Consider the following 25,965-nt stretch of genomic DNA (forward strand, 5'->3'; position numbering starts at 1 on the left):
GCATACCTATACACGGGCTGAAGGCAATTTTATACACTATTTTTAATAATTTTGTGCTCAGATGAAGTTTCATGGTGTGAAATTTTCCACTTATGGTGTCATGTCAGCATTCAAAACTTTTCAGATTTGAGGGCATTTCAGATTTTGGATTTTGGGATTAGGGATGCTCCACCTATAATAATCACTTGGATAGAGCCCTATGCTGGTGGGCCCAAGCCTAAGGGCCCCAATCATCAGCAAGGAGAGTGTTTAACCATCTTTGGATTGGATGCAGATTCAGAATATACCCTGAGATCTGGGAATGGGCAAGTTTCCTGAGTCCCTTGGCTGCTGCGATAGTCAGCTTCTCATGCTGCAAACAAAATACCTGACAAGAATAACTTAGCAGAGGAAAGGCTTATTTGGGGTTTATGGTTTCAGAGTTCTCAGTCCATAGTCAACTGACTCTGAACCCTGGTGAGGAAGAACCTCATGACATAAGTGTGTGTTTGAAGAAAATTGCTCAAATCACGACAGCCCGCAAGCATAACATAAGACCCAGTGGTCAGTGACAAGATGTAGTACCAACGGGCACATCTCTGGTGACCTTCCTCCAGACACACCATACCTGCCTACAGTTACCACCCAGTAGTCCATCCATCTTATTAATCCATAAAGAGGATTAATCCACTGATGAGATTACAGCTCCCATAATACCATCTTTTTACCTCTGAACATTGCTGCACTGGCTAACACACGAGCTTTGGGGAGGACATTAGCAATCTAAACCACAATGGCTGCCTTCATTTCTACCAAACTGGGGGTTTTCCAGGAAGAAAGAGGTGGGGTGGGAATGGATGCTCTGTGTAAGAAATCAATAGCATCTTGTCCATGTAGCCAAGCCCAGCTGTTAGAGTTTGGTTTTGGTATGTCCCCCCAAAGCTTATCTCTTAAAGGCTTGGTCCCCAAAATAGCAATGTCCAGAGGTGGGGCTTCAAGGAAGTGATGGGATCATGAAGGCTCTGATCTTATCAGTGGAATAATCCATTTGATGGGTTAATGATTTGAATGGACTACTGGAAGGTGATGTAGGTAGGTGGGGTATGGTTAGAGGAAGCAGAACACTAGGATTGTGCCCTTAGCAACTAGGCAATTGTCCCCAGCCCTTTCCCCTGTGTCTCTCCCTCTGCTTTCTGGCTGCCATGAACTGAGCAGCTTTCCTCCACCTGCCCTTCTGCCACAATATTTCTGTTTTGGAGCCAGCCAACCATGGACTGAAACTTCTGAAACCATGAGCCATGATAAATCTTTCCTGCTTTAAATTGTCCATGTCACGTACTTTGGTCACAGTAACAAAAACTGACTATCACAACAGCATGTCTTCAAGTAGCCTTATGCATCCTTGGGAGCCAACTTTTGAAAAAAGGCAGAGTTTTCCCTGCTGGATAAAAGGAGGAAATATAGAATGGAAGAGTTGGAAAAAGAAGAAAAATCAGGAAAGAAAGAAAAACTACCATATCCTTTCTGGCTTTTTTTCTTTTCTTTTTTTTCTCTCTCTCCTTCACAGAATCCTTGGGGATTATAATAGTAACTTTGAGGTGGCCGCTGGTGTCAGGGCAACAGGAAATGCAGTGCTTCAGACCTAGTCCAGAGAAATATGATCTGTGTAAAGGTTTACATGCAGATTGAGGCCACCCAATATTGCAAAGGACCCATCTAGTGCCAGCCTCCTCTTCCCATCCTCACCAGACCCACCCACATCCGTCAACAAGTGGCTGAGGATTTACAGTCAGGCAGAGATGGAGAAAGCTAGGCTGCAGATGTGGCCTCTCCCCACTCAGAGATGTCTGTCCTCAAGGGATTTTTGGCATTTTGGAACTAAAGCACAAGCTTCTCATAACTATTAAATGTTTCCAGATGGATACCGGCTCTTTCCACCTCGTGGACACAGTATGGTTGGGTGCTCCCCCATGCAGCTTCCTAGATTAGACAAACACCAACATTAACATAAATCCTACACGTCCACCAGGGCAGATTTTTTCCAAGTGAGTGGCTGAAGCAGGCCTCTAGGGGGCTTATTAAAAATGATGAATGCAAAAATAATTCTTAAGCCTTCCATGTCTCCCTATTGCCTAAAGGATCAATCTCACATTCTTCAGGCATGACACTCAAGGCCGACAGGGCCCCTTCCTTCCTCTTTAACAGGCTCAGTCCTCTCCGTGCCTGGCTGAGCAACTCCCACTTCCTGAAGCTCCTCTGTCCCTGGGTCCTGTCCTTTCCTCACCAATCTTTCATTATTTTCCAACCTGCCAGTTTAATAAATTCAAGCCCCTTTGAGTCCCTGCCCCCACGGCCCAGTGTCATTCACCCTTGTGGCCTTCATGGTGCCCTTAACAGCAGAGGGTTTCGATAATGGCTGTGCAGTGGAGTCTCTTGGGAAGCTATAAAACAATGTTGATACCACCGCAGCCCAGTTGAATCAGAATGTAAGTGAAATGTATTTGCTTGTCATGGAACAGCTGTGGCAGCAGAAGTGCAGGGCTTTGGGACTGGGAATGGCTGGCCTGAATTCCCTTGACTTCTTTCCAGCCTTGTGAGCTTGGGCAAAGTCCCTGAACTCTCTGTTTCTGATTCTTAACCTTGAATAAGTCCTCTACCTGCCGCAGACCTCGGCTTCCTTATCTTTAAAGTGGGAATTCTGATCCAAGCCTCCACACAACACTGGCACAGGTTTACTGTGAAGAACAAATTTGCATTTGTTCCTTTTCTCAACAAACATGAGTGGTTGCCCCCAAGCAGTATTTTGAGTTTTAGAAACTGAACAGTAAGCAAGAGAAACAAATGGAGCCTGCATTCTAGAAATGCACATGAAGTTTCCTTATTTAAAACACCATGAAGGGCTCTATAAATATTAGGTACTATTATTATTTATTACCAACTTCCTCTCATCTAACTCTGGGCTAATTAAATTGTCTCCACTAATCTACTTAAACTAATTGTATATTGTTTTCTTTCACAGCCAGGCTTCATTTGTCTCACCAGAACTGCATATTCAGGATTCTTGATATTACATCTCAAAGAACAAACCATAAATTTATGAATCACTAACATATTCTTTTGGAAGTTCCTATTGTTTGGTTTTTTTGTTAGAACCTAGGTGAGCACATGAGCGATTTAGGTTCCTCCATTTCTGTGGACTCTATGACTCCAGGACATGGAACCACCTGCAGAAGTGGCCTGATGACATTGCCAGGAGTCCTCAGCCCCAGCCTCTGGGAAGCCTGAAAGGTGGTTTGAGTTTTTTCCACACATTTCAAAAGGCATATTTATGTTTTAAGTGTATGCATAAATGGACAAAGAAGGAGAGAAACTGCTGGTGAGAAAGAAACCCAAAGCATTCTGGTTCCAAGAGTCCAGCATGATTCTGGTCACTTTCCACTGCTGATGAGCTGGTTAGACTCGGGTGATAACTCCTCTGAGGTTAGAGAGTTTCCTAGAATCTACTTGGTCCTTATCCATCCATCCCACCATGTAAAGGTCATGTCCATTGTGACTTCTAAAGTTGCAGGGCAGCTCTGAAAGCACTCCTATCCACTCTTCATCTTCCTTTTGGGTTAGTTGTTGGCTATAACAATGTTTTATTAACTTATTTTTATTATAAATAACTCACATACTAGAAAATGCACCTTGTTAAGTGTATGATTCAGTAGCTGCAGTGTATTCACAAGAAGGCACACACACACCCCCGCTTTTTGTTTGTTTGTTTGTTTTCCTATCTCCCATCCATCCAGGAGAAAGAGTTAAACCCTTAGTTATTGATCCAACATGTATTTACTAAGAACCTAAAAAAAATCAAATAAATATCCCTGCTCCTGGTAGGGACAAAACAGTGGACAAGTAAAATAAGTAAATTATAGAGTATGTTGGAGGTGATGAATGACATGGAGAAATAGATAGTGGGAAAGGATAGGATATACCTGTTGGTGGCAGGCAAGAGGGTGATTATGACTTTAAGTTGGGTGATTAGGGGATATCTCATAAGAAGGTAATATTAAAAAAAGGACTGGAAAGAAATGAGGGAGCAAGTCGTAACTCATCTGGGAAAACAACATCCAGGCAGAGGCAAACAGTAGTACTACAATAAACTCAGAAACCTGAGGTCAGAGGCATGTTCTAGAAATGGCCAAGAGGCCAGGGTGGCTGGGGCTTAATAGGTGATAGGAACAACAAAGGGAAAGGAGCTCAGAAGGATTGATGGTCTCCAAATCAAGTAGGGTCTGGTGCTGTCTGTAAAGACTTTGACTTTTCTTCCTAGTAAGGTGGGTAGGCATGTAGCGTTCTCAGCAGAAGATGCTGCGACTGGCCTGGGGAGGGCAAATGAAGGAGGAAACCTAATGAGGAGGCTAATAGCAATGATCCAGGTGGCCAGGTTGTGGCCTGGAGCAGGTAAAGAGGATGGAAAATTGTCATGTTATGGATAGGGTATGAATAGACGTAGAGCAGCAGGCTTGGTGGTCCAGAAGACATGAGTGGGGCGGGGGGAGAGAGAAAGAGAGAGAGGGAGAGAGAGAGGAGGCAGAATGCCTCAGGGGAAATCTGTAGTGCTGTGTGCACTGGGGCTGACTACGGGGACCAATAGGGGAGCTAGCATTCTGCATCTATCTGATAGGAAAGTGGGACCTATGGACCTGGAGACATGTACCTTGTTCAGGAGTTTCTCAAATTAATAAAAGGGAAACATAACTTGTTATCACACTGTTTCCAAAAATATAACCCAGCTGTTTAAGCATCAAATTGCCAAATAGAATGTTTATATGATTTTATTTTTTATTGTGTAACTAAAGATCATTACTGGTCTATTACTTAACCTGTGGTTAACTATCATAACAGGCAAAGGTAACACATTGCAGTTGTCACTTGCAGTGAACAAAGTGATCCAATGTTGTTTGGGTGTTTGGGGGGTTTTTTAGATATTTTTTTAGTTGTCAATGGACCTTTTAATTTATTTATTTATATGCAGTGCTGAGAATCAAACCCAGTGCCTCACACATGCTAGGCAAGCACACTACCACTGAGCCACAACCCCAGCCCCTGTTTGGGTGTTTCTTTATGCTTAACTTAATCATTTGTAATAAACCTTTCATACACTTAACAGTTTTATTTAAGTTCCTTGCATCAGGTACTTATAATAGTACTTCAGCTGTAATCTATCAATTGCTTTTAGCTAATGAACCCTTCATAGCACCTCCTCTAAATATTGGATGTAAGCTTATATTGGACCTAGCTAGGACCAGATTGTACTCACCTCTTTCCAAACCTCCCACTCAATAGGTATCCCTTTAGTGGCTTCAAAATCAGTCATTGTAGGAGGTTTTACACCACAACAAAATGTGCAAACTGTACAAATCAGGGCTTTTAAAAAATTTCTTTTCAGAGTGAATTCACCAGCACACCAGCAGGCAAAACAGAGTGTAAGTCTGTGAAAGTCAGCTTTAGGCCACACAGCAGTGACACTGGGGGAGGGGCTATAGTCATCAATAGTGTTTAAAATCACTAGTTCACAAAGTTAATAGAAAGCAGATCAACTTTAAGTCATTGGAGTCTCTGCAATGTTCTCCCTTTTCATCTGTGTCCAGGGAAGACCCCTCCCACCTACTCCCACTCCTGTTCCAGTCCCACTTACTGCCATGTACCATGGTTATGTCATTTAACTTCTTTAAGTCTTAGTTTCCTCATCTATTCAATGAGGATCATCAAGATAATATAGCGTGCATACTACATGCTCAATTAATGGTAATGTTCGTAACCCTTGGAGGGTTTCCTTACAGCCTTAACTGAAGGGGAATCAATTATAAATCAATGGCATCTTCACATCCACTGTGCTTTCCAACCCCTGGGACTCTCTAGATGTTTGTTCCCCATTTGGTGCCTCTTCTCCCTATTTCTGAATATTTAAACTCTACTAATTCTTCCCAGTCCAGCCAATTTTTACACCTCCATGAGGCTTTCTCTTGTTCTCCTGCTTGACATACTCTGTCCCTTCTTTAAAATTCTTGGCCCCTTGGGGCATCTCTAGCAGGGCCCCAGATCTACTGGATCAGAGTCTGCATTTTACTAAGATCACCACATGATTAGTATACACATCAAGATAAGCCATACTCTGACATGCTGGTTCCTGAACTTGGCTGAAGATTGAAATTATCTGAGTTTTTTAAAAGTATAATGCCTAGACCTCAAGGGATTCTGATTCCATTGGTCTGGATGCTGCCTGTGATTTTTAAAAATTCCCAGATGATGCTAATATTCAGCAAAGTGTGAGAACCACTGCTCTATAAACTTTCCCTCTCAACTCCTTATGGGACCTTAAAACTCTTTTCTACTTTCTAATGTTGCTATTATTTTTGTCCATGTATGTTTTTCCATCTCTATTAAAACTGTAGGTCTTTTAAGAGTGAGAACTGTTTTTTAATTCAATTTTATCACCTTCTTCCTAACAAAACTTAGCCCTATAATAGAAGCTTAATAAATATTTATTGAATGAATGATTTATTTGTAATCTAAAAATGTTCTCTCAACACCATAAATGTGGCTATGGTCCACATTTGGAGACTGGTTAAACACTCTCAAAAGTGCAAAGTTGTTTCCTCTTCACTTCTATGTAAAGACCAAATGTCTGAAGAATCAGAGGCTGGTGGCTGGGCTGGGTCTTCCCTGGGTACCAGAACCACCACTGCGGGAGCTGCGTATGGAGAGCCCAAGCATGGAATTCTAAGACTCCGGAGCTGATGCACAATGACACAGCCTATCCCCGCATGCTTCCAATTCAGGACTCCTGGCTGAAACATGATGATGTTACTGTTTCTTTCTCCCCAGGGTGCCATTTTGATATTTATGGGGATTGTTGTTCTCACTATGAAGGCATCTGTTATTGAAATGTTCCTTGGTAAGTACTTTTATATGTGTATCTGGATACTCTTTTAACATTTTCCTAAGGTCCAAAGAATTTGGCCAAGAAAAGTCTTAAAGCAAGACAGAACACATTAACAATCACTATTTCTTTGTATGATAAACATCGTGGAGAAAAGTTTAAGTGGCAAAGTTAAAAATAGATCAAATTCAGGATGCACGTGTATCTACATTTTTATATAAAACAAATATTTATTGCATATGTATTTCCATATATTATATATTATGCACACATGTCTTTATGTGTATTTTTCAGCAATGGATAAATATTTTGGATATAGCATATTTACAGATTCTGATTTAGGGGTCTTCTTTTTTCTTAATTTCTCAAAAAAAGAAATTGTTATCATTGATTTGGCTTCACTTGTATCATTGGAGACTCAGCCTGAGATGAAACCGTTTAATTGTATTATCACCAGAGGGTACAATTTTGAATTGGTTTTTCAAGGAACAGCAGGGCTACTAGGATAGGGAAACTGCTAATGGGCTTAGGATCAAGCCCTTGGGTAATAATCTGTTAAATTTGACCCCATTGTCTATTGCCCTGTCAGATAAAGTGACCCTGTCAGCATTGTGAAACTCTTGCCAGGACAAGGCACAAAGGTCTTTTGGATAGCCTGTTTCAGTTTGCTAGAGCTGCTGTAACAAAATAACTGCAACTGTGTGACTCAGAACAACAAAAATCTATTCTCTCTCAGTTCAGAAGACTACAAAATCAAAATCAAGGTCTCAGCAAGGTTGGTTCTTTAGAGAGTCATGAATGATAAATCTGTTCCATGACTATCTTCTAGCTTCTAGTAGTTTACTGGAAATCTTTGGAATTCTTTGGTTCCTAGATGTATCATTTCAGTCTCTACCTTCCTCTTCCCATAATGTCCTTCCTGTGTGCAGGTCTATCTCCCAATTTCCCTCTGTATAATGATACCAGTCATACTAGATCGGGGGCCCAACTCTACTCCAGTATGACTTCATCTTAGCTAATCACCTCTACTGTGAGCCTATGTCTGAATTAGGTCACATGCTAAGTACTTGGTGGTTAGGACTTCAACATATAAATTGGATTGAGGGAACAAAGTTGAATCCATAATACAATGAGAATGTTCAAGGTCTATTCATAGGGAGTCTACAAGGTAGAATTGGGCACAGGATGAGATGGAGGTTGCACCACTGAGAAGGGAAGAGAGATTTCAGCATGACAGAATGCGTACTGAACTGGAAATCAGAGGGAGGGTACAGGTTTGAGTCCTGGCTCCAACATGACCTTGCTAATAATGTTGGCAAGCCACCCTTCCTATCAAGCCTCCTGTTTCTTCTTCTATAAATCATATAGTTGAGGGGCTGGGGTTGTAGCTCCGTGGTAGAGCACTTGCTTGCACATGTGAGGCACTGAGTTCGATCCTCAGCACCACATAAAAATAGATAAAGATATTGTGTCCATATCAAAAAAGATCTTTAAAAAAATATAAATAAATAAATTATATAGTTGAGCTGTTAATTATCCAGCTCTATATAAAATGGCTGCCCGGGAGCTGGTTCAGCTTTGTCAAGATTGCTTGACCTAGCTAGGCCACACTCTCCTGGAGCCAAAAATAAGGACACTCCTTATCCTCAGTGGCACTATCCTGTTTCCTGTCAGATGGTTGTGAGAAGCCCTGAAGAAGTTTCTTGGTACTTGACCAGGAGCCCTACCCCAACCATAGCAGTTGTCCTCAGCTGGGCAGGGTCCAGGGACCAACCATCCCACTCTACCTCCACAATCATCTTATGTGCCTGGCTTGCTTTAGCAAATAAGAGAACACTCATCTTGGAAGCGGCCCTTCATTCCCACCTTGCTCTTTTGAGAAGCTTCCTTCCTTCTTAGACTATCATAGGTCAGTAGATTCCTAACGTAAGAGTGGGGGCTGGGCAAGGGGTTGGGAATAGGAAGAATTTAGTGAAACAAAACAAACCAACCTTAGAGTTATGCCATGTTCCCCAGCATCACAGAACAAAGAAGGGAGACCTGATTATCCTTTGTTCTCAGCCTTTTTCGGACTATACTTCTGCAAAACTCATTCATATAGGAGTGCTCATTCATATAGCAGGAAATCAATGTAGAAAAAGGAGACTCCTATACTTCAACACAATAAGGCATGTATGAAAAGCCCACAGACAACAGCATACTAGAAAGTAAAAGCCCCAAACTTTCCCTCTAAAATCAAGAATAGGACAAGACGGGGCTGGGGATGTGGCTCAAGCGGTAGCGCTCTCGCCTGGCATGCATGCAGCCCAGGTTCGATCCTCAGTATCACATACAAACAAAGATGTTGTGTCCGCCAAAAACTAAAAAGTAAACATTAAAAAATTCTCTCTCTCTCTCTCTCTCTCTCTCTCTCTCACTCTCTCTTAAAAAAAAAAAAAGAATAGGACAAGATGCCCCACTCTTACCACTTCCATTAAACATAGTACTAAGTCTTTTTTTTTTTAAGAGAGAGAGAGAGAGAGAGAATTTTTTAATATTTATTTTAGTTTTTGGCAGACACAACATCTTTGTTGGTATGTGGTGCTGAGGATTGAACCCCGGGCTGCAGGCATGCCAGGCGAGCGCGCTACCGCTTGAGCCACATCCCCAGCCCAGTACTGTCTTTTCCAGAATAATTGAGCAAGAAATAAAAATAAAAGTTATCCAATTTGGAAAGGGAAACGCCAAATTGTCTCTGTGTACATATAACATAACAACATATAAAGGAAATCTTGAAGACTACACCAAAAGCTATTAGAACTAATTCAGCAAAGTTACAGGATACAGAATCAACACACACACAAAAATAAGTAGCACCTCTAAATACAAACAATAGTGTATCTTTAAAAAAAGTTTCATTTACAATATCATCAAGCAAAAAAATAATCTTCAGAATAAATTTAACTCTGAAAGTAAAAGATCTGTACATCAAAAACTGCACAACGTTAATGAAAAAAATGAAAAGGACACAAATTAATAGAAAGATAACCCATGTTCATGGATTGGAAGACTCAACATTGTTAAAATGTCCATATTATACTAAGTAATCTACAGATTTGATAAAAATCTCTATAAAAATTCCAATGGTATTTTTCCCAGAAATAGAAAAAAATCCTCAAATTTGTTGAAACCACAAAAGATCTCAAATAAACAAAGCAATTCTGAACAAAAGGAACAAAACTGAAGGCATCACAATGCCTGATTTCAAAATACACTTTAAATCTATACAAATTAAAACAGCATGGTACTGGCAATTAAAAAAAAAAAGACATCTAAACCAGTGGAACAGAATAGACAGCCCAGAAATAAATTTACACATTTCTAGTCAATTGATTTTTAACAAGGATGCCAAGAACACACTAGGAAAAGAATTTCCCTTGAATAAACAGTGTTGGGAAAATAAGACACTCAAAGGAATGAAATTAGATTCTCATATTAAAAAAAATCAAAATTGACTAAAGACTTAAATATAAGGCCTAAAACTATAAAACTACTAAAAGCATTCTGTACAGTGATTTTTTTAACATGACCCTAAAAGAAAAGGCAATAAAAGTAAAACTAACATATGGGATCACATAAACTAAAAAAGTTTCTTCATAGCAAAGGAAACAGTCAACAGAGGGTAAAGACGACCTGTGGAATAGGAGAAAATATTTTTAAAATATACACCTAAGAAAGGGTTATTATCCAAAATATAGAAGGATCTCACACTCTCATACAATTTAGCAGAAAACAACCTAATTTTAAAAGTAGGCAAAGGCCCTGAATAGACATTTCTCAAAAGAAGATATATGAATGGTCAACAGATAAATGAAAAAGAGTTTTATATCAAATTAAATTAAAGACAGAACTACTATATAGTCCAGCAATCCTACTTCTGAGTATACATCCAAAAGAAGCAAAATCTATAGGTTGAAAGTATATCTGCACTTCTTTATCACTGCATCATTATTCATGATAGCCAAGATATGGAATCAACAGTCCATTGATGGATGAATATATAAATAAAATGTTATGTACATATAAAATGGAATATTATTCAGCCTTAAAAAATAAGGAATACTGCCTCCTGATCACAGTATTAATCTTCCTACAGCCTGTATTTTATTTGTGGCATGAATGAAATTGGAGACATTATACTAAGTGAAATAAGTCAGACATAGAAAGGCAAGTACCATATGATCTCACATACAGAATCTAAAAAAGTCAAACTCGTAGAAAAAGAGTAGAACGCTGGTTGTCAGGGCCCAGGAGAATGGAGAAATGGGTAAGTGTTTGTCAATTATGAGGCCAAAACGTTAAGGAGTCTAAGGTACAGCATGGTGACCAGAGTGTATAATACTGGGTTGTCGACTTGAAGTTAGCTGAGAAAGCAGATCTGAAATGTTCTCACCACACACACAAAAGTATGTATGTGAAGTGATGGAGAGGTTAATCAGCTTGATTTAATCATGTCACAAGATGTACGTGTGTCAAAACATCAGGCAGTACACCACAACTTTTTGTCAATTACACCTTAATAAAGCTGGGTAGGAAATGATAAATAACTCCATTGATTAAAAAAAAAAAAAAAAGGGAACTCCTGTTCACAGATTTCTCTAAGTCCTCCAATGTCTGCATCCTGGGCAACTCCCTCCTCAGCCCACTGGTCAGGGCCATTTCCTTGAGTCCCTCATGACTTCCACCCCTGGTAGGTACTATGACTGCTTCCCTGACTCTGATCCTTATACCTCCAACTCATTCTCCAGGATACATGTGTTCATCTCCCTAAAGTCCGTGTCTGATCACCACTCTCTTGATTTAAACTCCTCAGAGTTTTGCCTTGGTCTTTAGGATGGAGTCCAAGTTTCTGGCTCTTACTGTCCTCCCCTGCTCTCCTCTCTCACTAGCCCCTCCCGGGCACTGACCTCCTAATCTCCCCGGGGGCTGCATCATTCTCATCTTTAGGCCTTTGAACACGCTGTTCCCTTTTCAGGAATGCTTCTCCTCCATTCCTACATCCCCACATCCTCACAAGACTTTGGTCCTCCAAGAAGATTCCCTCGGCCCCATTATGTGGGGCCATCTTCCTATGCGCTTCCTAGACCCCTATGTTCTCATCACGGCTACACTGTATTAGCCTGACCCTCCAAGCACTGTAAACCCATGGAGGACAGGAGCTGTGTCTTACTGTGGTATCTCCAGTGCTCCACACATATCATAGGTACAAAATAAGTTTTGCTCCACAAATGATTGTTCTTAGCCATGCTAGATTTTCAAGGTATCAGAGCCATCCAATGATCCTCCTCCCCAAATTGTTAAATTAACAACAGTTATTTAATTAATATATTTCAAAATAAGCATGTTTGTTTTACATGTCTTTAAATGCACCGCAGAAATTTTAGGCTGTTCGCTACTCATTGTCTTTGAAGTCCCATGTAAAATCAATGTGTAAGCTTACCAGGAGCAAGTGGAATAAAGAGACTGAGGCTATTGCTAGCAAACTTGAGTTCTAGTTACAACTTTTGGCCCCAGATAACTACAGATTTAGGGAAAGTGTTAACCTTGACTTTAGTTTACTTTCCATAAAATAAAAGAGATGCTTCTGGGTTTAATATTCTGGATAAATTTATGTTTTATGTGGGTATAGAAAATAAACTGTCAGGGCTGTGGCTGTGGCTCAGTGGTGGAGCACCTGCCTAGCTCGTGTGGGGCCCGGGATTCAATCCTCAGAACCACATGGAGATGGGTAAATAAGATAGGGGTATTGTGTCCAACTACACCTAGAAGAATAAATAGTTAAAAATAAATAAATAGTCATATCTCTGCTCTTATTTATTTGATGCTAAATGTTCCAATAAGTACATAATCCCAAATTAAGGTATTAGGGAAGTTTTTAATTGCTTTAAAAAGATCTGCTTTATAAATCAGTTTTCAAGAAAACATTGTGGACACTCCTATATTAGTATATTGAGGAGTTTAAAAAATATCCAATAAGAAGTTTCTGGGCTAGAAGGAGACATTTCTGTAAAAGTCTAGGTACATAAGTATTCAGTAAGTACTTATTGATTTGACTATTGGTTAGATATTCTGGCACCTCATGTCTTCCCTTGAAAGTGAATTATAATTTATTACTGACAGGAAAACTAAAAATAATAAGCACGGATTAATCATACTGATAACTTTAGAAAGTACTTTTCATTATTGTAAGCCTATATGATTTCAATATAAGCAAATGTAAACATAATTTAACAATGTTGCCTGTTTTTAATGATAAAAGAAATGTTCTATATAAACTATATATTTTATTTGTAAAGAATATAATATAAAAAGGAAAATATAAAAATAGAAACCCTAATCCCACCATTGTTAACATTTTGGTATACTTGTTCCAGTTACTTCTCTGCATATATTTTAACTTTGTCAGATTATTCTTAAGATTAGAGTGGAACACTTCACAGATAATTTAATGTTCTTCTACACATCATTTGTAATAAATGCTTAGGATTTTCCTATTGTTGGGGCATTTCCAACATTTCATTATTTCCAGATTGCCATTAGAAATGCTATAATGAGTACTTTTTACATAAATCTTTGTCTCCATCAATGATTGTAACTTGAGATATATTCCTAGGAGTGTTATTTTCTCAGTTAAAGAATATAAAAATTAAGACTCTTGAAACCTTTTATCAAATTGCTTTCCAGAATGGCTCCACCTGCTTAGACTTCATGAACAGCACACAAAATTCACTAACCCCACATCCCTGCCAAGATTAAGTTTAATCTTGTGTTCCATATTTACTGACACCAAATAGGAAAACATTCCCTAAAACATTTTGTTTCAGCTTGCATTTTTTTAATCATTAATGAGATTGAACATTGTTTCAAGTTTATTCATTTGTATTTTCTCCACTTACAAATTATATGATCAGTTTTTTACATTGATTTAAAAATAGTTGCACCTAATATAACTGTCCTTACTATTACAAAAGAGAGGGGGAAGTAGTAGAAAATTTTTATTACAAAAAGTACTTTTAATATTTAATTTCCTTGAAATTTTAAGCATTACTAAAGAAAACTGAGAATTTTTTAGGTTATTTAAAACTGGAACACCGGATTTTTAAAAATGGAGAAGCATTGGTGCAGAGCTGGTAAATCATGTTTGCCTTGGAACTTTGGATTCTGGAATTAATTTCCACAAGGTTTGTAGACACAAATGGCCAGATAATTAACTACTCTTACAAACGGGGCTGACTTGCAGAACCATCTGCCACCATGCTCGTGGAAGTGGGCACCATCCGTCTTGGGGCTCTGCCAGGCTTCCTAGGAAAACAAATAGAAGACGGATGTTTCTCTCACCCAAGTTCAACATGCAATTCACTATATCCAGTGTAGCAAGAGAAGTCTTGCTGATGATAAATGAAGATTTGCTCCAAAGCACAAGCACATTTGCAGGCCTTATTGACCAGCCCTCTCTTGGAGGAGTGGTTTCTGGGGAGCTTTAATTAACAAGCACATAAACTGAGGGGACAGCCCGTGTGTACCAATGACAATTGTGACTTTATTAGCCACTACTGTTAAAATGAACCAGCCATGCATGCCCGGAGGGTCTGGGTGACCAAACAAATGATGGGGTGGTCTTGCTGAAATATTATCATTGTAGTGATACCAGAGATTATAAACCACTTGTCAAAGCCACAAGGCCCAGAAGGACAGTATTTGGTTTTCTCCGAGAACTTATATTCAAATTTATTATTTCACTTGCTTAATTTTTTATATCCTTATTTGGTGCTTGTTTAAAAAATATTCTAGATATTTATTTTTGCACATAAAATTAAAATATGGTCTTTATACAGAGTTAAACGGTGCAGAAACTACTATAAAAAAGGACATTCACACCCAACCAAACCGCAGAAGTAAATAACACCTAAAAAACCTCCGTCTTCCTCCTTCTTGGCTAGACTTCTGATGCCCACTCAGTTCTCTTTCATGGTACTGTTCTTGTAGCACATGGTACGTCAACTGTCCACAATACAACTAGAGCTCATAGACAAAACGGGATCATTTGGTGGCTGCATCATTGACACAGATAGCTAGTGTTTTAGTCTGTTCAAGTTGCTGTAATGAACTGTCATCAACTGAGTGGCTTATGAAAACAGAAATTTCCTTCTCAAAATTCTGGAGGTTGAGAAGGCCAAGTTAAGGCACTAGCAGATTCAGTGTTTGGTGAAGACCGGTTTCCTGGCATGGACAACCACATTCTCATCATGTTTCTTACATGAAGGAAGAGACAAGAAATTGTCCTGGAGCCTCTTGGATTTGTTGTTGTCGTTGTTTTGTTCTGTTTTTTTTTGTTGTTGTTTTGTTTGTTTTTTTTTAATTTTTGTGGCACTGGGGATTGAACCCAGGCCCTTGTGCATGCTAGGCAAGTGCTCTATCCCTGAGATGCATCCCCAGCCCTAGAACCTTTTTTATGAGAACACTCATCCCATTCATGACAGCTCCATCTTCACGACCCAGTCACCTTCCAAAGACTCCACCGTCTAATGTCATCCCCTTGGGATTTAGGATGTCAACATATGAATTTGGAAGGACACAAACTTTCATTCTATAGCAGCTAGACAATTAAAATATAAGCACCAGGTTTTCTTAAACACTTGGTGACATTACCATCTTTTCCTTCAAAGCTGGCTGCCAATTTGAGATCCCCTATGTCCCTTTATGCCAAAATTAAGCATCAGTGTTCTGTTAAAAAGCAACTCACAGGCTAGGAAGTCAAGTGCCTATTTTGATTCTTCTATTTTCCCACATTCATCTTGAGTCCCAACTTGAAAGAGTCCCAACTCAGAAAGTGAGTTTCTCTGAAATGTAGCTAAAACGGAGGTAAGTTAAAGCAGAGCCATCCTGGGTGGTGAGGTGGAGGAATGCCAAGAGAGAAAGAAAGAGGAGAAGAGAACTGACCAGCATTCTGGAACAGCCATGCTTTCTGTCTACAGTTAGAATCGGTGCAGCAATGGCAAAATGAGCATGTTCACACACTGTGAATACAAAATTGCCATGAGAAATGGATGCAATACGTATCAAAATTTTAGGTAAGCATGAATCTCACACAGGAAATTCTACTTGGAAATTAATTTTAAGGAAATAATAATAAATCTGTGCAAAACTAAAGTTACTTTTATTAAGTGAAAATTGACTAAATGATGCTACATCCATATAGTGCAATACTTTGCAAGCAGTTAAAATTACTGTGGAAAGAAAATTTAGTGACAAGAAAAAAATGTTGATAAATATCCTGAAGTTGAAATAAGTTATAAATATTAAAAATTGTATGAGTATGATCAAATGCATATTTTAAAGTATCCATATGAATATATAGATATAAATATAGATATAGATGAGGCAAGAGAGAGAAAGAAAGTCTGAAAATACATACTTTGGAGTTCTGTACTAGTTTTTATGCCTTTTACATTTTTCTGCAAGGAATGTATATTATTTTTGTTAATAAGAATAAAAGCAGTCAACATTATTTTTAAAAATACAAGGCTCAAGTTCATCTTATATGCTTGAAAAGAAACCAGGAATCTGACCTTAAAGTTAAAAGGATAAAGAATTCCCCCTACTTCACCTATTGCTATACTTCCTGAAGGAGATCAGGGCCCCAATGCTATTTGAGCTCTCTCCTATATTTCAGGAAGGCACAAAACCAGGGCTTCTAGAATAGATAACCAGGGGGCCATCAGGCGACTCCTCAGACTTTGTGTCCAGTCTTCCCTCTTCTCCCAACCTCTTTCTCCTCTTTTTTCTTTCCCAGACAGCCTGTCTCCTGAGGCTTCTTACATCTCTCCTCCATTCAATCTTACCTCAGTTACTTGCAGGCACACACACATACAAACATACATTTGTGTGGACACACAAACACACACATGCACACTTCATGTGTAGTCTGGAAACTGGTTATTTGGAAACCCTCTGTGGAACAGAGCAAAAGATAACAAGAAGGGTACAAGTGCTTCTACTCCTATCCTTCATTCCTGGGACCAGGCAAATTAGGAGACTTCTCCAGACCCACATTCCCTCCTTTGAAAATGGAGACTGTAGAACTGGGATAGTGAAATTCAAAGGCATCAAAACACAGGACAAGTATCCAGGAGGCATTTTTTGAAAAGACCTTTCAGCAGGGGCTAAGAAAAGTACACAAACTATGTATCTCATTTCCCCAATCTTAATATATGGGGAAATAGTTCCATCAATGAGAATGCTTTGTGCATTATCCAACCAAATGTAAGAACCAAAAGAGAATAAACCTTCAGGTGAAATAATATTAATTAGATTTTAAAACATTTTTATTTTCTTCACATAGTTTTGCTGGTGACTGGAATACATTCCAATAAAGAAATGACTAAGAAGATTAAAAGGCCCAAGTTCAGTAAGTAAAATCATCATTCCTCACTGGTATGAGGCATCTGTCTCACATGTGGAGGGTTGTTACACTTGCATGAGAGAATGTGGAAGGTGATATTTGTTTTGGTTCTGTTTGGCTTTTGCTCTCCATCTCAGGTTGCTTTGCATTCAGACTGAACAATGATGAGTCTTATTCATCATGTACCCCGTTCCAAAGGGCATTTGACATGAGACCTGATTTTGAAGTAACAGGAATGTAGTTTCACTGACCAGAAAATTTTAAAATGCACACCAGGCAACACCATGGTTCTATGGTGAAGCTGGACTAGGTATTTCCCTGCCATCAACCTCTGTTTCAATTCCCCATACCAGAAAATTCAGTCCAGCTAGTGCAAAAAAAGTCCAGTAAATCTGCCCACCCTCAAGCATGCCCTGTGATCAGAAGGTAAATCTCACAGAAAAGCCCAAAGGATTTCACACTCAATCAGTGGAAGGAGGAAAAATAAATTTCACTTTTCGGTGATGTATCAATTAAGATTAGATGGCAGAAAGTCCAAAACAATTGGCACATACATAAGACTGAAATTTCTTTAGTTTCTTTCTGTTTCCTATAAACATAAACTGTGCTTTTATGGAAGCTCCACAATCTCCAGGGACCCTTCTCAACATGGATTCTAGTTCATTACCCAAGATGTCCGTCTCCTCTCCATCCACTTCTCCACTTAGTAAGACATGAGGAAGAGAATAACTCCTTCTAAAGAGATGTCCAGAAAGTTGAATGTATGACACTTATCCTTAAATACCATTGGCCAGCAGTAAGGGAGAGAGGGAAATGCCTTGATTTCAAACATCCACATGTTTCCCTAAAAGTAAGGACTTTTAGTACCAGCAGGGAAAAAAGGAAGAATGGATATTGAGAAATAATGAGCAGGATGGGACACAGATGGAAAATCTCACACTCACATATTGTGAGCACACTGGGATATCTGGATCCAAATTTGTGGGCTCAATGGAGGCTTGAGTTAAGGTGTGTTTATAAAGGGCCATAAAATAAAGGTTTTAGATGTTGTCAAGGTTCTATGCTCTCACAACCGAAACTTTCTTTAGAGACATTAAATTCAAGTGCTTTGAAATCAGCAACATTAGTCATTTGAAAAGAAAGAACCATCTTTGCTTCACACACCACCCTTTTCTTCTTCTTCTCCTTTAAACCCTCTATGTGGGATTTCCTGTTGAAATGAGACCAAAAGGGCAGCCTCCTAGGCTGAAATACTAAAAAGGAATCAGTTGTTTATTTATTCCTGTCAGGACCAAGAGCCAAAAGGAAAGGCCCTGGGGCAGATGTGTGTTCAAAACAATGATTGGGTTAATATGGAGACAAATGCACACCCAAGTATGAATTCCTTTGGGCTCTTTCCAGTATCTTCATTAACTTGAGTAGGAAAATCATGAAAGGTTCCATGATTACCATGACAACAGTTTGCAGTGACTATGAAAGTCTCTGCTAAATGACCCAAGGGCAAACCTCTATGAGAGATCTCAGATGGATTGAATTTCTGATATGTTAAATTCTAGTTTTATTCTTAAAATCTCCCTAGTGATGTAGCACATTTGAATCAATAAATGCCTGAGGTCTTTTCTCTAATTAGAAACTCTGGCACAATCATTAAATAAGGAGGAAAAAAGATCCAATGAAGGCAATAGAATATTCCCAAACCATGGAGATAGCTGATTCTTGACCTCAGGAGTGTTTCCAAATCATAATCTATAGCTTGAGGCCAAAGTGATTTTCATCTTTCCCATTCAATTTGGTCTATAGCTGAGGCAGGTGACTGATGATAAAGAAGGCACAGGATTCCTTCATTCAACAAGTATTTACTAGGTGCCACCGAGTATGCGACATGGAGTTGGACACTCAGATACAACAGTGATTGAGACTCACCCCTTACCCTCACAGAGCTCACAATCTAGGGAGGAAGAAAGACAAGCCAACGGGTAATTATTATTTCATATGTATGTGCTAGGACAACAGGGAGAATATGGAGAAGAAACTGTGCATCTGGGAGCATTTCCTGGAGGAAATGACACATCAACACTGATAAAGCCAAATAGGCAGAGGCATTGCAAACTGAGAAAACACACGGTATCCAAGGTCTGAAAAGTAGAAAAAACTAAAATGCATTTTGGTTTGGTTGGAACACAGAGTAGAAGTTGAAGGTGTTGAGGAAAAGGTGGCGAGTAAGCAGGCACCAGATTGTGAAGGACTATACTACTGTGTTTAGGAATCTGGACTTCATCATGAGTCAGTGGGGAGTATCTCAGTGCAGGTTATTTTGGTTGCAATTAGCAGAAATCCAAGCTCAATTTGCTTAAGTAGAAAAGGGGATTTGGACAGGAAGTAGGGTAGCTTGCAGAACCCAAGGAGGGAAGTGCAGCTGGAACTCCCTGGAACTGGTCCCCAGATGGAGGGTCCACAAGACCTAACATCCCTGCTTCTCTCCGCATATCTGTATCTCCTTCCCACCCCCATTTCCCTACCCCAAAATCCTGGGACACAGAATCTAATTGTATGAGCCTAGACAGGCGGGGATCCACTTCTCTGAGAGCAGTGTGGTTCTCAGAGGAGAGTAAGGTGGTTCATGAAATGAACAATCCTGCCAACAACAACCAAGAAACCTTTGTACCAGTGTATGAGGGTAGAAGACAGGGAATGTAGTTGGCCAGTGAAGAAGCATTAGAGATTTACATGCATATATAGGTGGCATGAAAGTATCTACAAAGTGTAAACACAAATGTTTGTAGTACAGTGGAATGCAGAACAATTACAACTTCTCTTGTCTCCTTAGGAAACAAACTGTGCACCCTAGGCCTGCCTCCTGTGTACCTAGAGACCCCCAAGCTCATTTCAGAGGAAAGTGTTTAGGGATCCAAAGATCCAAAGAGACTTTGCTTTATAAAATCAAAAGGTTTTATTAACCTACAATTTATTCAAGAAGGTACCCTAAGCGGAGAGGGTGGGGACCTGGGGCCTTCCTCCTAGTCACTAAACAAAGAAACGTGACCACATCATTCTGACAGTTGACACGTCAGAATCTGTCTTATAGGTAACCACAAAAGGATTTTTAAACAAAGTGGAATTATAAAAGCAGGACAATAAGCAAATCACTTTGACAGACAAGACTAGTCATTCTTTAAAAAACTGTGGTTCCTGCACCAGAAACATCAGCATCACCTGGGACCCTTTGTCACATCCACTCCTGACCTCTAGAGTCAGATATTATAGGGAGACATTATGGTTATCTTGCTATGCTCAGAATCCTCTATCCCTGGGAGCTAGTGTCTGAGTTTCAAGGTGAAGATTGATAACTCTGAACCTTTGCACAGTTTCCTTGGGTCAGCGTTACCACAGCAACTGGGCAATCTTAACTTGCACCTTTGCACAGGGGGTTCCCAGCACAAGCAGCGCACCACAACCACAAGGCAATCAAACACCTTGATCTATATCATCACTCCCCACAGTCTGAGAGTCTTGAGGATCAGTGCCCAAGACATGATACCAAAGTTGTCAAAGCCAGACTAGAAACTCAGGTCTGGGTGAGGTTCTACCTCTGCTGCTTTCCAGTGGTCCCCTCCCAAGCCAGGTAGATTTAGGAATGAAGATTCTAAGAGTGTTGGATGAGCAACAGCTGACCAAATGAGAAGTAAAGTAGAAGAGAAATGGATAAAATAGGAAAAGGAGAATACCCTGAATACATGGCTTGAGAACATCTGCCGTACCAGTGCATCTATTCTGTCTGTGTATAGGGTCACAATTGCTTCAGATAATTTGTTCTTTCTCTCCTCCCTTCTTTCCCTTCATTTACATTTCTTTTTTCCTTGTATCCCTTTTCCTTCTTTCTACTTCTTTGGTCTGGGCACAGTCCCCAGTGGCCTTCATGAACATTGCTTAGCTCCACCAGGGGCCCTTTGGACCTAGAAGGTAGTACTTGAGAACATGTTGAAAATACTCTGGCAGGGGGGTTTGACAAAGGGAAAAAGCAAAGATGGAAAAAGCAATTGGACAGATTCTCACAGATAACTCCCCAAGCTTATATGTGATCATTCATTCCAAGCCAACACTTAGCTTTCATGTGAATAGTTGTATCTGGTACAATTTGATTCTACCACACTTGGCTTATTACATTACTTCATTTTCTAAATCAAATTAAGTCTGATTCCAAACCACCAAGTGCAAGGGGAAAAGGGTGTAGAATTCAAATTCCATGTTTACAGCAGCTTTCTTTCTCTGTGCTCCAGCCCCTAGAAGCTTTATGCAGTCTAAAAGATTGAGAGAGTTCCAGGAGTGCTATGGTGTCCCAAGTGCATGTTATCCCTGGAAGGTGGGTAGCTCCCCTGTTTTCTGGACCATAGGACTTTGGCAGAGATGGGGAAACTTTGTACCTCAGGCTCCACCCCAAGAGGCATCATTCTGGGTGCTACTCTGAGGCAGTTCCTCCAAGACAGCTCTAGGGAATGAGGACATTTCCTGTCCTGGAACCTGCCCACCCACTCCCACCTTCCTAGTCTTGGAACATTATTTTCTCTTCATCACTCCTGTGGCTGAAAGAACTCAATTTCCCCTCCAACAAGGGAGATTCAGAGAGTCTAATTCTCAAAGCGTAGAGAATGTGATCCTTAGGCAACTCTGCCCTCTGCCCGGCGACCTTGAGCTCCAAAGATAGGAGAATGTGAAAGCCTGGCCACCTTCTCAGTATAGTAAAAGGGGGGAAATAAAATGGAATTAACATGTGAATGACTTAATAAATTAACCTGCTGGATAGTTCAAGATAAAGTTTACCTATTGCACTAATGATAAGTTTATCACTTACTTTTAGAAGTGATTTTTTTCAAGGTTTTCCTGATATAGTTGGGGTCACAAATCTAACCCTACCTAGCAGCACCTTAGAGGCAGGTTTAGTTAGCCAAAACCCACTTGAGCAGTTTCTAACGAATTACCCAAATGTGGTTGCTTTTTTCTTGATTGTTTAATGCTGCAGATAATGATAGAAGGGTTATAACTTCTAAGGACTAATCCCATTTATGTGTAGGTTATACATTCAAAAAAAAGACCTGCTCTTCAATCATGAGCCTTTCAGCCCATACTGTAATAAATACATATGTTACCACATAAATTACATCCTCCAGAGAGTCCAGAAAAGTGTTTGCCTGGCAGCGTGTCTGCAGAGAGGGGCCTCATTCATAGTTTTTTTCCACACAAGAAGAAGCCCCAGAAGAGCCCCCGCAGCAATGGCCTCAGTCCAAAGAGGCTTTAGGGGAGAGTACTTCACACAGGTGGGAGCCAGGACAACTAACTGCACAACATGTTACCAACTGCCCATCCAGAAAGTCTTCAATTTCATTAAGCATCCAATCTCATATAAGACAGAATAAAAATATGTGCCCCCCCCCAGTCCACAAAAAAAAAAAAAAATATATATATATATATATATATATATATATATGCAAAAGAAAGCCTTCCTGGCCCCAACCCCTATCCACAACACAGACACAAGACTAGATTAATTGCTTCCTGTATGGGGGCACTCCCACTTAAGTACTAACCACATATAATTCTAAGAGCATTTTCATATAGTCAGTCTTCCCAGCAAGACCAAGACCAAAACCACCATGAAGACCTACATAGTGCTCATTAGGTAACTGTTGGGTGGATGGCAGACAAATGGACAACAAAACCACTAAAAAATAAAGCAAAAAATGTGGTAAATGCTACACAAAAATAACAAGAGAATTCATGTTGGTTTCATGAAAGAACATTCAAAACAAAACATGAAAAATGAGTAGAATTCTACAGGTAGAGGTAGATGGGAGAGCTTTCTGACTGGACTGACCCCAGATATCATGGGGAACAAGGGCAAGATGAGGTCAGGAAACAGTGAGGAGGCATGGTGGGGTTTTACAGTGACATGGAAGGGGAGTCTTCGGAGATGCTACTGGAAGGTGAGATAGGACCTACCAGGAAGAGTGATCTCAGAAGTTGTTTCTCTTTGCTATAGTTAAAAGGTAGGGTCTCCCAAGTGTTTTTCAAGCAGGAAATGTACATGATGGAGACAACAAACAGAAAGCTGAACAAGGAGATATTCTCCAGAGACAATGGAGCTACATTCTGAAATATTTCCATTACATTACAGACTGTTGAAATATGCTTAATTTGAGGTAAAGTGTACCACCTTTAATTCATATAGTTCTCTCCAAAAAGTTACCCTTAATACCTTGAACAGCATGGAAAGATTTTTGCAATCAGCCTTGAGAGGGTGGATGATTCCCAGACCTACTGCCTGGAGCATGAAGAGGTCATTGTTCTGGTACTTGGTTAGCTTGTGCATTGGATGCTGATGAACAAAAATACAGCTCTGTGATTGTAGGATTTGGCATAGCATGCACGGGGCTGCTTGGGCAGGTTCATGTATAACAACTAGTAAGTAATCTTCAGTGTATGCTTGCTTCTTAGGTACCTAGTGTCAAACCAGTGTGTTCTCCACACAGATTGCTGTGTGTGCCCTTTTTCAGACAATGAAAAAGGAAACAGATCTACTTCCTGTGTTACAGATTTTTAGTTGAGTGAATTCTACCATGTTCAATTTCCAGAAGTAACAGGAAAACCATGCAAAGAAAATTTCACTCAAACAGTTGCCTTACAAGTATTTTGGGAGCAAATATATAGACACACATGTGCACATGCATGTGCACGCACAGACACACACACACACACACACACACACACACACACAAATCTATCTACCAGACACCTACATTCATTCACGAGTAATTGCCAACAATCTTTGAGTTCAGAATAGCCCTATAAGATAAGATCAAACAGTAATTGATTTCCTCTTCACTTATGAAAGAGGTGAGCAGGTAGAGCTAGCAAAACTTTGGATTTACAGCAAGAAGACCTGAGTTCAGGTCTTGGCTCTGCTGCTTCTCTTGAGCTTGGGTACATCAAGTTGCCTCTCAGGAAAATGGATACAATATGTCTTTTAGGGTTTTGTTAAGAATCAAGGGAAAGAATGAGAATAGGTTACTTTTAGACAAACTTCTACAACTGCCTAACTTACCTATGTTGCCACAGGTAAGTTATTCTGTCATTCAGTCATCCCTTGATCACAGTCCTTCCTTGGATTATGGATTAAAAAATACATATGAACCAAACTTTATAGACTTTCTTAGGTGCTTAAAGATTGAGCTTGGGGTTATCTATCAAGACAAGTACCCTTTACTAGATTTGTCTGTGTGAAACAATTTCCATTGCTTGCACTATATTTTCTCCAATTGTTATTTGTAGGCTCTTCTTGAAATCTTTTTATACCATGAGAAATATTTCTTTAACCTACAACCTTGCACATTTTCCTGGCAAAGGCTCAGCTGAAGTAGGAGTGTGGTATGGCACTAGATTCAGACATATCAGGGTTTGAATCTAGCCCCACCAATGACCAAAGCTGTAATTTCAGAGTTTAAAGTGATTCATCCCCATGTGAGCTTGGCCTCCATGACTTCTTAGATGTCAGATTAAACCTGTGTAAAGTCAGTCCTGGACCCTTTTTTAAAGTCTGTAACTCCCCCATAATTTCTGGAAAATTTATGATAGATGTCCTCATGATTTTCTCTGCCTAGCCACTCCTAAGTCCTCCTGTCCTGTTCTCGTGGTCCTCTTGTCCTCTGGCTCAACTCCTTCACCAGCTCCTATGAGAATTTCCCCTTCACCTGACATTTTGTCATATTCTGGACCCTTTACTATAGATTCTCGAGGGCCAACAGAAGGAACCAACTTATGGACCACAAGCTCTTCCCCAGCACCTCATTTCCCTCTCACTTTGTCTCCCTTCCCATCTCATGTTCCCCCGGCCCTCTCTCATACAATGAGACCATTACATAGGGAAACTCTTTTTATTCCTCTCTGAACAGTTAGCCATACATAGGCCTTGGAAGCTCAGTAGACTTGTCAAGAAATTTCTTCCAGGGAACAGCAGCAAAGCCTGTAATCCCAGCTACTTGGGATGCTGAGACAGGAGAATTACAAGTTTGAGGCCAGTCTTGGCAATTAGCCAGACACTGTCTCAATAAAAAGGGCTGGGGAGGTAGCTCAGTGTCAGGTCACCCCTGGGTTCAATCCTTAATACCAAAAAATACCAAAAGAGGGGGGAGGGTCCTTTCAAAAAGACTAGTGGTAATAATTGAATAACCGCTGTATTGATGGTGGTGGGACTATTCATTTGTCTACTTCCCGTGTAATTTGATACCTATTAACCTCCTAGACCTCACCCTGGACCTGTCTCCCCGCTCACTCACTATGCTCCAGCACACAGGGGTTTTTTAATGTTCTTCAAACCATTCAGTCCATTTCTACATCAAGGTTTTGCCCTTGTTCTTCCTTCTCTCAGGCCTTTTCTGACCGGCACAGTCTCATCATCCATGTGACAACAGCAGAAGATTAAGTAAAGGGACATACAGGGGCCAAATCCTGTAAGGCTGTAGACCCTCTTATGGAGTTTGGACATTAAGCTAAGAGTAATAGGTAGCCAATGAGGAGTTTTGAGTAGAAGGATGATATAATCTGATTCCATTTTTTTAAGGCACCC

General features: G+C 40.0%; 1 protein-coding gene across 2 annotated transcripts in view; it reads left to right on the forward strand.

Annotated features, from left to right (window-relative positions):
* Positions 1-25,965, forward strand: part of Vit (vitrin) — a 113,081-nt gene that overhangs the window by 23,555 nt on the left and 63,561 nt on the right. For both annotated transcript variants that reach the window (XM_046441708.2, XM_046441709.2), the window contains exons 2-3: positions 6,853-6,922; positions 17,289-17,354. In XM_046441708.2, coding sequence (XP_046297664.1) covers positions 6,871-6,922; positions 17,289-17,354 — 118 coding nt within the window. In that variant the 5' untranslated portion in view covers positions 6,853-6,870. The remainder of the gene's footprint in view (positions 1-6,852; positions 6,923-17,288; positions 17,355-25,965) is intronic.

The sequence above is a fragment of the Marmota monax genome, unplaced genomic scaffold, assembly GCF_021218885.2.
Source record: "Marmota monax isolate L192 unplaced genomic scaffold, Marmota_monax_Labrador192_F-V1.1 WCK01_AAM20220418_F8-fsc00010, whole genome shotgun sequence".
NCBI classification, from domain to species: Eukaryota; Metazoa; Chordata; class Mammalia; order Rodentia; family Sciuridae; genus Marmota; species Marmota monax.